This window comes from Pan paniscus, chromosome 9 (genome assembly GCF_029289425.2).
Source record: "Pan paniscus chromosome 9, NHGRI_mPanPan1-v2.0_pri, whole genome shotgun sequence".
Lineage (NCBI taxonomy): Eukaryota > Metazoa > Chordata > Mammalia > Primates > Hominidae > Pan > Pan paniscus.
The window spans coordinates 21,462,842-21,476,107 of NC_073258.2; the positions used below are offsets into that span (position 1 = coordinate 21,462,842).

A 13,266-nucleotide genomic window follows, 5' to 3' on the forward strand; every position below is an offset into this window, starting at 1 on the left:
CTGTATCACCCAAGAGCAGGACAATTGGCTGGAAATGAATTAGAATTTAAATGTAATGTGAAAACTCAAATTTCTGAAAAATAGCAAAATGCCGAAAATTGTCTGCTATTCAGACAACTTGTAACTTAGAGATATTTATTCACTTTCCACTAATTGGATTAACTTGGGCTCTAAATAAATTTTAAGCCAAATCACCAGGGATCAGAGTCATCACTCCTTTTTTAGAGAGGAAGCAAGGGCTGGTAATATCTACTCCCCTAGGATAGGAACATTTGAGATTATGTTTGGTTATTCGTTTATTGTAGTTGAAGCCTACATTATAAAAATGGACACAATTCAAATGTGAGTCAAATGCATATGACAACTTTATTCATACATCCCTTATTTCTCATAATCCTCTATAGGGTCCCAATTTCATGGAGGAAAGCAACAGTACACTACTATTATTACAGGGCAGTTGCTTATTGATCTGGGCTGTTAACCTGACACCTGTCAGGAGTGGACATGTAGTGGTAGCAGGCTCTTGTAAATTAGTAGTTCATTGCATTACCTAATTGGTCAAATGCATTTTTTGCTGCAAGATCTCCGACAGACCATACCCTGGAGGTTGCAAGGGTTTCATTTGGCCTATTTTGGCAGCATGTTGACCATCTAAAGTTTGGATTCTTTAGTTCTTCTCAAATATGAACTTACCATTATTATGGTTATGATCCTGGTAGCTAATTTTTTTAACCCTTCATACCTACTGTTAATCATTGTTTTTTCCTGGAATAAATTTTAAAATATATTCAGGTAAACTATATTCATGCATAAGATGACTGTAGTGAGTATTTAGTGTAAAAGACATTTTCTTTTGAAACTGCAGTATTTTGTATAAATTACATGTGAACCTCAAGTTGCCTGTGACGCAAGTGAGATTGTTAGTGTTCTGAATACTAGTATCATTTTTAGCCTTTGTGTATCTTTTTATATGAAGTGTCTGCTTCTCAAGCTGATTATAGGATGAATGTGCTTAAGGTTGTGTGCATCAGTATGCTTAACAAATATCATTTTAGTCTCTGGAAGAAAGCTTGCTAAATGTAAAGGCGAATCTCAAGTATATAAATTTTTGCATTATAGTGTATTTAAAAATATATGCCAAAAAAGAAATAAAAATATATATCTCAGTAGAAATACAAAAGATTCATTGAAAACATATATTAAATCGTTGTGAATTAAATATTGTATGAGTTGGTTAGAAGAACTAGAACATACACTTCTTGAGAGTCGTTGTGCTTTAGTTTTCTCCTGTGTAAAATGGGGGGATGATGTTGCATAACTCTATTACCACATGGAAAGTGACACATAGTAAGCACTCAGTATGTGAAAGCTATTACTGTTGCTGCTGGTATTATTATTACTACCATTATTATTTAGGGAAATTTAGAACTAAAATTAATACAAGTCATACTAATAACTTATATTTATCTTTTTTCTTTTAGGTTCTTGGTTGGGTATAAGAACCTTGTATACTTACCAACAGCCTTTCTGCTAAGTTCTGTTTTTTGGATATTTATGACTTGGTTCATCTTATTTTTTCCTGATATCCTTTAAGCATCAATTTTGATGCGTATCTCATTTTGCCTTTAAAAGAGTAATGTTATTGTTAGGAATTTAGGTATTGGAAAAGGCCCAGGGAATGCAACTTATATTTGCATTCATTTAATGGTTCTGGATGAAGATGTTTAATGTTGAAAATCTACTTGATTCTAAAAGTAGTCTCAGAGTACATTATGGAAACAGTAAGTATCTAGTATTTATTACTCATAGGAGGGGAACAGTAGAATGTATTATTGTTTTACTTGTACCATAATTTGTTGGATTGTCTTGAGATTCCTTCAAGGTCAGATGGTTCTCGTAATTTGGTCAGCAGTTATAGTTAATTAATACATTTTCTGAGTACTAAGATGGACTGCATGAAAGGGATATTGGGGAAAATATGGCTTCCTCAGTAATGGTAAGTGTTAGTGATATTATCTAAGGCAATGATTCTCAATCCACGGTGAAAATAAATTTACTTTGCCACTCAACATATATGTAAAACAAAGACTGTACTCCTAATATATGCTTTACTCTATGGTGTTATTTCATCCCATTTCCTTTTTAAAAAATTTTAATCATGGCCCATTTAATTCTTTCATGACCCACTAATGAATAGCAGCCTGAGATTAAAACAAAAACAAACAAACAAAAAACTCATCCAAGGAATAGGTTTATTACTTAAGGATCAGGGCCCAGGACCAAGTCCAGCTTAGGGGTGTGTTGTTCTCTTAGTGTTGGCCAAGTCCTGTCACCTAGAAATGGAGAGAGGGGTTACTTGGGCTCTAACCATTTGTGACTTCAGGTAGGTGGAAGGCATTTTCAATCTTCCCACCTCTTGCCGGACTCCCTTCTCCCCTTCCAAGGACCCTGGGAAGCCCTGATGGCCTTGCTTTGCTTATGGAGTAGGAGAAGAAGGAATGTTGTAGATAGAAATATGCCTTTCAGTGTATTCATTTAAACTTCCACATGACTTCTCTTTCTGGTAATAGCATTTCCGAAAAGAAAGAACAGAATGTTTATGAGAGACATGCATAAACTGAATTCAAGAATATTTTTTCCATAGGAATAAATGTGAAATGAGATGGCCATAGGAGTTCTCAAAGTACATATGTCCACATCCATTATAGCATGTTTTTCCTTTATGCTCCTTTTTATTTCTGAGCATTATCTCTAATTTAATTTTTCAGATTTCTTTAAATGAATGGCACAGCATACCTTGGGGCCATTTGGCTTTTTTCAAAAGATTTTATTATCTCTTCTTTGTCTCATAATTACTGATTTGGTGGCAGTTTTTTAAGCACTAGCCTTATTACCACCACTTAATGAAGGCGTGGATGATATTATTATTATGATAGAAAAATACATGATTTTATAAGTAGTCATGAGTGCATCAAATAACAGCACAGGATACAACAAAATCACTTGCCGAAGACTTAACGCTCATAAATTCTAGGGTAACTGACATGATACTGAGGAAGGAAAGATAGCTGATATTTTTGTTTACCAATCCATATGGCAGTGGAATAAAACAGTTTTAAAAATGTGTTTTTTGATAAATTTTTAAAATTTGAGAAACATGTCAGATTTTGCACAAATATTGAATTATTTCAAATTTGTAGAATCAAAGTCATAAATGGTTACAGCCCAAGTAACCCCTCTCCCCATTTCTAGGTGACAGGACTTGGCCACCACTAAGAGAACAACACACCCCTAAGCTGGACTTGGTCCTGGGCCCTGATCCTTAAGTAATAAACCTATTTCTTGGATGAGTTTTTTTTGTTTGTTTTTGTTTTAATCTCAGACTGCTATTCATCAGTGGGTCGTGAAAGAATTAAATGGGCCGTGATTAAAATTAACAAAAGAGAACTGATTTCCGTAGATAGACAGAATCTTAAGATGTTGGAATGAAGAAGATGGATGATTTTATTTGCTTGTACAACCTAAAGCCCTTTGTTCTAGGCAACCATATGAACCTGCTACTTGTGAGGGCATATAAGTCAGTAGGTGGCATACTTCACCATCAGAACAATGTTCTTCAAACTAAATTTTAAATCTTGGAACTGCCTTGTGGATGAACTGAGATGCCGCCCTGGGTTTAGGCTAGCTTTGTCTCAGGCTGCCGTCTGGATTGAATAAGGGCATCTGCTTCCGCAGATACTGGCCTATTAGGGGAAGACATTCTGGGGCACTATGGAAGAAGACAAAACGATTTTGAGTTTTAGCTCTTTTCAGACTAGTTATGCACCATTGGGGCAAGGTACATAATTTCACCAAGCCTTAGTTTTTCTGTAAATTGGAGATAACAGAAACAAGCTCATGGTGTGGCTGCAAGGATTACTATAAAGTGCTCACCACAGTCCCCGTGGCAAAATTGGCATTCTATAAATATACCTAATATTTTATTATTAATTATTCTTATGAATAAAATTGATGTGGAAGGCTGCATGTTTAAACTAATTTCAAGGGCAATTCTGGGTTGGCTTCTCAGATGATCAGTTTCTTTTGTTACCTTTTATAAGTTCAGCAAGTAATGTCTGGCTTGTACGAGGGGGGATTGAGTACAATAAAACAGAACCTTATTGATGAGTTTGAAAGTAAAATTCAAACTCAGGAGAGAAATGGTGAATCACTGAATATAACATTTGTGATATTGGCTGTAACTAACTGAGTTAAGTTTAAGAGGGATAAATACATGTAAAGTCCCATACTGAGTTTCAGAAAATCAGTTATACAGGTGCATGTTATGGTGAGCTATGACATAGCTTCTGGTCAAGTGCAAAGGAACGAGGAGCTGTGACTAAATGCTCAGTGTGGCTAGTGATGCAGCTGTCAAGAAAGCAAGTATATTCTCACATAGTATTACAAGGATTTGAGTGTCCAAGCAAAAGACAACAGCAGCTTCTCTGTCCTCTACACTGGTGTTTGCTCTGTTTTGAATTATATCCTTTTAAAAGAGAGAATGACAAATGGGAGCATGAACAGAGGAACATGACCAGGAAAATGTTATATAAGGACAGTGTTGCTATTTATCTTGGGGGTATGATCACAGTCTTCCAATTTCAAGTGTTTGGAAGTCTATCATTTGGAAGCCAATGCACTATGTAGAATGGGCACTCAATAAAAATGTATTGAACCAATGAGGGGATAAGCTTATGTAGGTTAGATCTAAAAGACAGCTACAGTGCAGATCTAAAGGATCTAATGAATGAAAATCAGTTGGTTGAAGTTATAGAAAGGCACATTTTAGCTCCATATTGAGAGACTTAACTGCAAAAGTGTTACCAGCTTACTGGGAAGGCTGTGTGTCTATAAACTATAGTCCACATCTGAGTGCCATAGATAAAGCATTCTTAAATTCAGGGAAGGGAGAGGATGATTCTCTCCAGGGAATCAGAAAAGATTCCAAGGAAGGAGGGAAAATATAAGTTAGGTTTTAATCGCAGTTAAGACTTGGACACCCTAAAAGTGTGGTTTTAGAAGAAAATGAGAGGAAGTAAGGGACATTTTAGGTCAGTGAACCACACAGGCAAGAGCACCAAAGCAAGGAGTGTCTTCAGCTTCTATGTGAGGTGATAGGGTGTAATTCACTTTACTTGGAGAGTGGTGATCCAATGATTCCCCTGCCATTTGTTTTGTAAGTTAATCAAAATAGGAGTCGAAAATTCAGTCAGCTCAGCATGCAAGATCATTACATTATGAAACTGAATGTATTTTTGAGAACTGAATGTATATATTTTGAGTCGTGTGTCAATCAGGATTTCATAAAGAAATTATGTGATTCTTTCACAAAGGATCTTGCCCTATGTACCTTTAATAGTGTCTTTCTGCAAACATGTATCTAATATATAGGGAAATACTTTTATTTGGAATCTCTGAATCAAGAGGGTTGTTTCTTTGAATGATTTTGTTAAAATGATCAAAGAATATTTTTCTAGATGCTCACAGGAGAGCCACAATTACACCATTAGAGATAAATTTATTTGGTCTTGAGTGTTTGTCACTTTTCAGGATGTTCCTCATAAGTTGCAACTATTCCTATCAAGTATTTAATATGAGCTTCAACTAATAAGGAAACATTAATTATTAGCCAAGTAGGAACAAATTCCAGTAGGATTAGAACATAGGATGGGAAGAGATTTAGGGGCAGGGACATGTGTGCATAAGGAAGGTGAGATTCTTAGGTGCCAATGATGAAATTTGCTTACATCATAATTACATTATTTTTAAAGGAAGTTTGGTGTATTCCTTAACTTGGCTTTAACATTTAGCAGGAGCCCCTTTCTATTTCAGTTTCATTTTCAGCATAGTAGCCTTTCTATACTTTTTCTATAAGACTTGGGCAACTGATCCAGGCTTCACTAAGGCTTCTGAAGAAGAAAAGAAAGTGGTGAGATTTCTTCATTACTGATATTTTTAATAGGAGGGTTTGTAAACTTTAGAAAGTTTATATGCACATATGCAGATGTGTTGCTTTTTGTTACGGCTGCATGACATGTGGGGTGATATAGCAAATATTAGATTTCCACTCTTACAGTTTTTTCATTTATGTATATGAAAGTTTTAACACATATTTTTATTTTCTGTTGAAGTAATACCCCACCAAGACTTTTTCAGATGTGATTCCTTTTAGGAATATGATCTCCTACTTCCTTGTAATAACATTTTCATAACGGTCATTTAGCTTACATTTCCCCACTTAATAAATGGAGAGTAACTAGTCAGTGACCAGGGAGAGTCCTTCTACTTATTGGCTGAGGAGATGCCCCTCCTCTTCCTCAAATGTGAAGTTGTCAGATGACATGGCATGTTTTCCGTTGCTCATGAATGTTTAGAAGTTGGAGAATGTTGTCTTTGTTACCTAAAGCCAGTGTTCCTGAAAGACCCAGCCCTTGGTGCTTGTAACTTTCAGTTTTGATGTATACTGGTGGGTTTTTCTTTTTTAATGTGTGTGTATATGTGCATATTTATTTTTATCTAGCAGATCATAACTGGGAGATGATTGCCATTCACAGAGATGAGGTGATAGGTGGGAGTGGTGGGGTGGTGTAATTTTTATGCATCCTAATTTATTAGCTGTTGGTTGAAAATGCAACCTTGAAGAGTCACATCATTTCAAGCACAGAATGATTTGGTGGCAAGTATTCCAAATTGCTTTTCTAACTACTTCAGTTTGGAGCGAGAACTGTGAGAATGGTGTATAACCGTGCATAATACATTTTCCAATAAAATGTGGTAATAGGTCAAACTTCATGTCTTTCAGAATATCATCACCCTTGCAGAAACTGGCTCTCTGGACTTCAGAACATTTTGTACATCATGTCTTGTGAGTTTTTTCATATAATTTTTTTCTGTAGTGAAAGCAAATTCTTGGTAACGTTGCTGATGTAAGCATTTGTCAGATCTTCATGGTATATTTATACACCTTTGTTTTTACCCATTTCTAATTTTACATTTCTGTCTGAACAGCTTTCTGTCTTGAACATATGGCAGAATGATGTTTATAATCTCTTGAAGTTGTCTCTGGTTACATCTCTCCGTGAATTATCCATCGTGCGTTTTATTTGCTTTTCTCTGTCATGAAGCATATATTAGAACTTACGTCAAATCAGAGGCTCATAATGACCTTAGAAACCACTTAGTGAAACCTCTCATTTTGCAATTGAGGAATCAAGGGAGGAAGTAAATTCTCCCAAATTATTGGTGGTGCTAAAAATGGAACTTGGGTTTCCTTCCCTTGGTTGAGTGCTTATTTTGCTCTGTGGTACTGCCTCATTTCTGCTTAGCCAGTGTGAACAGGCTCTGGAATTCAGATCCCACTTAGTGATGTCCTAATCAAAGTAGACATATGGAAGTAAATACTAATAAGGCATTCCACAGCCTCTGTGTGAATTGATGGTCTATTTAGGATTTGTGCCAATGCCTCTGTGACCTAAAGTTAAAATTTTGCTTGTGATTTGTTACCACTTTGAGACACTGGTTTTTGCTTAGGCCTCTCTTAATTGCCCACTTAGATAAGGAAGCCATTAAGGTCACTCCACTGCCATGTATGCAACTCCTGTGTGGCTCGATATGATCAACACTGCCTGTGGACTGGACGGTGCATAGGTGAGAGATTTAATTTTTCAATTACTACTGTGAAGTTAAGCATATGTTTAGTTATGACTCACAGAAAAAGTGGAAGGGCATCCTAGGGCTCCATTTTCAATATTCTAGTATTCCAATAGCAATGAGCCCATGCATCGTTATTACGCTACAGGTAACAGAATATTTGCACATGCATCATTCTGTTTGGTAGCCACAGGCCTGTGAAGTAGACAGAAAAAGTATTATCTCCATATTACTTGTAAAAACGCTAGATCAGAGAAGTTAAAACACTTAACTTACAGTGACACAACTAGTAATACATAAGCCTAGGTCTCCTGATTCCAAAGGGTGTTGTTCCTTCTGCTGGGTTTTGCTGCTCCAGGAGAGGGTCGGACCATGATTGTAGTAGCTGAGGAGTATTTGTGTCATTAGCATTGAAATGCTCCCATCTCCAGCATTGAGAAGGCGGCGTGTGCAAGAGAAGACTTAGTTGCCTTGCCCTTCCCGCTTTCTTCCCTTCTGTAGAAGTTTCTCAGATTGTGGGTTGCCACTCTTTGCATGTCCAGTAGCAACATGTAAATTTGTTGCTGCTCCTCAGTTTCGTTTTCTGTGTTCCCCCTGATTAAGTCAATCCTTGATATTCAGAGGTGGTGCTTTTACAAACATGTTACATGGAAGGAGGAAAGATACCGGGTATGATTTGTCCAAAATCCCGCCTGGTTCCCTTACTTCTGTCACAGGATAGGACAGCCTAGAAAAGTGTTTGCTTAGTTAACTTTATTCTATTCCAGAAGTTGTGCTTTTACAGACATGTTGCATGGAAGGAAGAAAGAGACAGGGTATGATTTGTCCAAATTCCTGCCTGCTTCTCTTCCTTCCATCACAGAACAGGCCAGCCTAGAGCAGTGTTTGCTTAGTTAACTTTATTCTAGTCCAAAAAAGTATCTTCTTTTAAGTAAGCAATGAATAAATATTAGTTCAGTTAACATGGACAATTGACTGTGACATATCAGAAATGTGTGGTTTGATTTAATGGTGCTTAAAAGCAAAGCAACAGCTTTATTTCTGTTTTACTTTGGTGAAGACTTTTGACAGGAAAGTGGTTAAGGAGGTCTTATGTTGAAAATCAGAAGAAACGAAAATATTAAGTATGTTTTTTTTCTTTTTTCTTGAGGTTTTGGCAACCATCACTATTACATATTCTTCTTGTTTTTCCTTTCCATGGTATGTGGCTGGATTATATATGGATCTTTCATCTGTAAGTGTAAATTTTTCTTACAACAAGCACATACATCTACACCCATTTCTACTTTTCCTTGTAAACCCTTGTATATCACATTCTGGCTGGGTGACTATAAACCATACTCCTAATAAAAACAAAGCAAATGCCTCTAAGACTCCCTCAGCATTGGGAAGCTGCAAGAAATACAAGATGAGGTTAGTTCTCAGTACTTTAGGAAAAAAATGTGATAAATTTGAAAAGTAGTCAAAAATAGAAATTCATTTAAGGCAAGTGCAGATTTGCTCCCCAGTGAAGAAGGAAAGTCAGCTGCTGAAGTACAAAGCTGGAGGTGATAACTGAATAAAACAGGAAAAAAAAAAAAGGTCAGTGGTAGAGAGGTTGGGGGATCGCTGTCCAGTCATTAAGGAACAAACCTCTGAAAGCCCATGCCATTTGGTAAGTATCAAGTTGAAACTGAGAACTGATGGGAATACTAACAGTTAAAAGGTTGGAAATAGTAACTTGGAAGAAAACATTAGATCACTTATTCTGCGGCCCTGAGGAAGGAAAAAAGCTTTCAGTAGCGGTTTAAAAGAGTAAATAGGGGTCTCACATAGGGAATGACAGCCAGCTGTTCTGAGGTGGTTGACTAAGAAGGACAGGGTTTAAATTGAAGGAAGAAAGATTTTGGCTATGTCTTAAGAACTGCATGATTATGTTTTTCAGACCTTGGAAATAGGTTACCTAACTGGAAAAACCTATAGTGCTTGTAGTTTATTTATTTGGACTTTAACTGTTTATTATTTATTTATTTTAAGGCTTTTGGAGAATTGGGCTCTAAACACAGAGGCTTCACTTCCATCCACCCTCCTGTTACATTCTTGGTCAAATCTTAGACTTTACCAGTAGGGTACTAGTTTGTTGCTTGAGCTGAAGTCTGGAGTAATTCCGAAAGACATTAAGAACGTTATTTTCCCCTTAGCATCCTAAGCCCAATACACATACACATTTTTCCTCTCTTTCTCTCTTCTGTGTCTCTCTGTCTCTTTAGTTTAAAATTTTTGTTAGTTTTCGAAAGGCAATTCTTTGTACACTTGCCCCCCAGGCTCCCAGTTTCCCTCCCTAGAAATATCAAGTATTACAAATTTTGTTTTGTTTGGGGTTTCATTTTTAGAGATTATTAACTAGTATCTATGTGTAATGAGTTATTTTTTGCCCTGCCATAGGCATGGAGGGCTTCAGTTACCTTGTCAGACCCTTTCCTACCTGACGCCTTGAGTGTCTTTGATCACTAGGCCATGCTTTTGTAGCTAAATGTGACTGTCACCATTTTAAATAGGTCTAATAGTCAGAAGGTTGTAATCTCTGAGCTCAGTTCTTGTCAAAAAGGCCACCAGTAACCCTGAGCATTCTATTTTTATTGTAATTAATTTTAATTTTATTTGTTTGTTTTTTGCTTATTTATTAATGTATTTTTTGAGACAGGGTCTCACTCTGTCGCCCAGACTGGAATGCAGCGGCACCATCATGGCTCACTGCAGCCGTAGCTTTTTGTGCTCAAGTGATCCTCCTGCCTTGGCCTCCCAAATAGCTGAGACTACAGGTGCCTGTCACCGTACCCAGTTAATTTTTAAATTTTTTGTAGAGCTGGCATCTTCACCATGTTGCCCAGGCTGGTTTCAAGCTCCAGGCCTCAAGTGATTCTCCTGCCTCAGCTTCCCAAAGTGAAGTACTGCACCTGGCCAGCATTCGATTTTTAAAACTTCTTAGATTATGTCTTATGGTGTAAAAAGTAAAAGAGTTTTTGACAGCGCTTGGTTCTATTGAGAAAGCTGCCTTTCAAGGCCTGACAGTAAAGCATATTCCTGGAAAACCTTTGTAAGTTGGCACATAGACCAACTTGTCTCTTGGACTGGATCCTATGGGAGAGGAGCCAGAGTTTACACCACTCCTGCCTCTCTTCTCTTCTCTCTCTTCACTAAAAATAGTCACCTTTGTTTGGCATCTATGACCAGCATAAGACTGTATTGATAAGGACAGAAGCGATTTTCCATCACATTCAGTCTTTCCAAGTTAGTTTTTTTATTACACATGTTGATTCTTCCCTTCTCTTTGTCTTTTTTCTCTGGCTCTGAACCAATTTTCATATTACATTTTGTTTCATAAGAACAGTCCCACCTTATATTCACTTACAACTGTATAAACTAGCTGAGTGTATTTTGTTACCTTTATTCCATTTATATTCCAGCAATATTTCTTTACACTGAATGAGGGCATTGTGTCATTTATTATTATTTCACAGACAAAACATGAACTTGTGCTCCATTTCTCTAATGAGGCCTCACTGTCATCCCACCTCCCTTGTTTACCATTAATGCTGTATTACTAGAGCCCTGCTCTATACTCTCCTTCTCATGTGATCCAATAGCTGCTACTTCTGTACAGCCTCCATCCATTTCATCTTTTGTAAGGTCTGTTTACAAGGTGGACAGTAAGTGACTCCAAAAGTGTCAGCATCCTACAAGTTACAGAAAGAAAGATTGTAGATTACCATCAGGAAGAACTCTGTAACTGTCAGAGCCATCTAAAGATGAAAACGATTGACCTGGAATGATGTGAGTTCCCTACCATTAGCCACTGGCCAGCTGATAAGAATGTATTAGCACAAATTAAAGTGTTACATTGCATAAGATAATGTACGTGACAACTTGCTGTTGTATCTTTGATATTAAATCTGAAAACCAGTATTCTGAAAACTTCAGTGTGAGATCATGCTGTATTATCAAAAGAATTCCCAGAAGGGAGCAGTAGAAATCCATAAACTGAAAGAAAGTAGATATTCTTTCCCAATCAACAGCTGTTTTCTCCACCTACTGTTGGAAATTATATTCTTCTTTGTGACATCAGGTGCATGGGATGCATCTTTCTTTGCCATCCTAATGAGATGCTCTAGAGAGAGTGTAATTTGCCTTAACTTGTACCTTGATTGCTACTCTGTGATGATTGCTCTTAGAATGCTTCTGGCATATATTCATGAAAGATGGTTGGGAATCAGAGACTTAAAGAGAAAAGAAAAGTAGATTTTTAGGATTTAAATGGACAGTTGACAGGAAAGTCATAGACTCATTTTCTTCCTGTCCCTGGAGTTCTTCAGAGCAGCATTGGGAAAATGTCCAAAACTGTTTATCAAATTGTCAGAGGCATTTATGAAACCTCAAGGTGCAAATCGACAGAATTATCTTTTAAAAATAATTCCCCCTTTATGCATGGGCAGGGTGCCTGTAAAAGTCATTGGATTTACATAACCTTGAAGATCCGTTCCCTTGTTTCTGCTGCTTCCTGTGTGTATTTCTCCTTACTGCTGCTCCTAGCTACATGGGTTAGGAGGTTGATATGAAAGGCCATAGTAAAGTTCTTTAATTGGCACATCTGGGGAGAAACTGAGCTGTGACCATCTGAATCTTGCTCTATATTCTTTTCCCAGGTGTATCTGTCTTGTGAGTCCCTTCCTCTGGCCTTTCTTCCTCTGCAGATTTAGTTATGGTGTCAGTGCAGAAGTATACCCATGCCCAGCTCCCTGCATGCTATTAGATTGTATTCTGATGATATCTAGGTGCTTGTGGGATATCTTGTGCCCACAGCAATGGCCTGTTCATCTGAATGCTTAATAAGAGTTTATATTCAGTCCTGTAATAGACCCATAGTTGCTATAAACATGAATAAGGTAGGGAATGTTCTAAACAAATAATTAACTTCAGGCTAGTATATCTTATGCTGAATGCTGATTTTAGTAAAGATTTTACGGACCCTTTTTGCTTTATTCCTTCACTGTTAACTACTTATACAGTGTTATCATAGCCTCAATTAACATTGAGCCACCATTTTGTCATCTTTAGTTTTTGAGCTGTCATGTGGAAAATGAAATCCTAAAATTGAATCATGATCTGTGCCATACTTTCTCTTCTCCCTATATAGAACTGCAGTGATTTTATCTTTTTGGAGACTGATAAGTAGTTTATTGCCTTTTTTTTTTTTTTTTTTTTTTTTGGTGAATTCACAGATTGGTCCAGTCATTGTGCCACAACATTCAAAGAAGATGGATTATGGACTTACCTCAATCAGATTGTGGCCTGTTCCCCTTGGGTTTTATATATCTTGATGCTAGCAACTTTCCATTTCTCATGGTCAACATTTTTATTATTAAATCAACTCTTTCAGGTATTTATTTCTCTTCTTATAATGGCTTTGAGTAAAATTTCTAAAACTTGTAGTGAGACAGCCTTGAATTTAAAATCAGAAGATGCACATTCTGTTTTTACCTCTGTCACTGACTCTGTGGGTCTAGCCATGTCATTTAACCACGCTTGAATTTCAGGTAT

The 13,266-nt window shown here is 36.9% G+C and overlaps 1 protein-coding gene across 4 annotated transcripts in view; it reads left to right on the forward strand.

The window, feature by feature from the left end:
• Nucleotides 1-13,266, forward strand: part of ZDHHC13 (zinc finger DHHC-type palmitoyltransferase 13) — a 59,270-nt gene that overhangs the window by 40,343 nt on the left and 5,661 nt on the right. For all 4 annotated transcript variants that reach the window (XM_003830468.5, XM_008955921.4, XM_008955922.4 and 1 more), the window contains 6 exons: nucleotides 1,482-1,582; nucleotides 5,844-5,968; nucleotides 6,842-6,904; nucleotides 7,593-7,686; nucleotides 8,840-8,923; nucleotides 12,948-13,105. In XM_003830468.5, coding sequence (XP_003830516.4) covers nucleotides 1,482-1,582; nucleotides 5,844-5,968; nucleotides 6,842-6,904; nucleotides 7,593-7,686; nucleotides 8,840-8,923; nucleotides 12,948-13,105 — 625 coding nt within the window. The remainder of the gene's footprint in view (nucleotides 1-1,481; nucleotides 1,583-5,843; nucleotides 5,969-6,841; nucleotides 6,905-7,592; nucleotides 7,687-8,839; nucleotides 8,924-12,947; nucleotides 13,106-13,266) is intronic.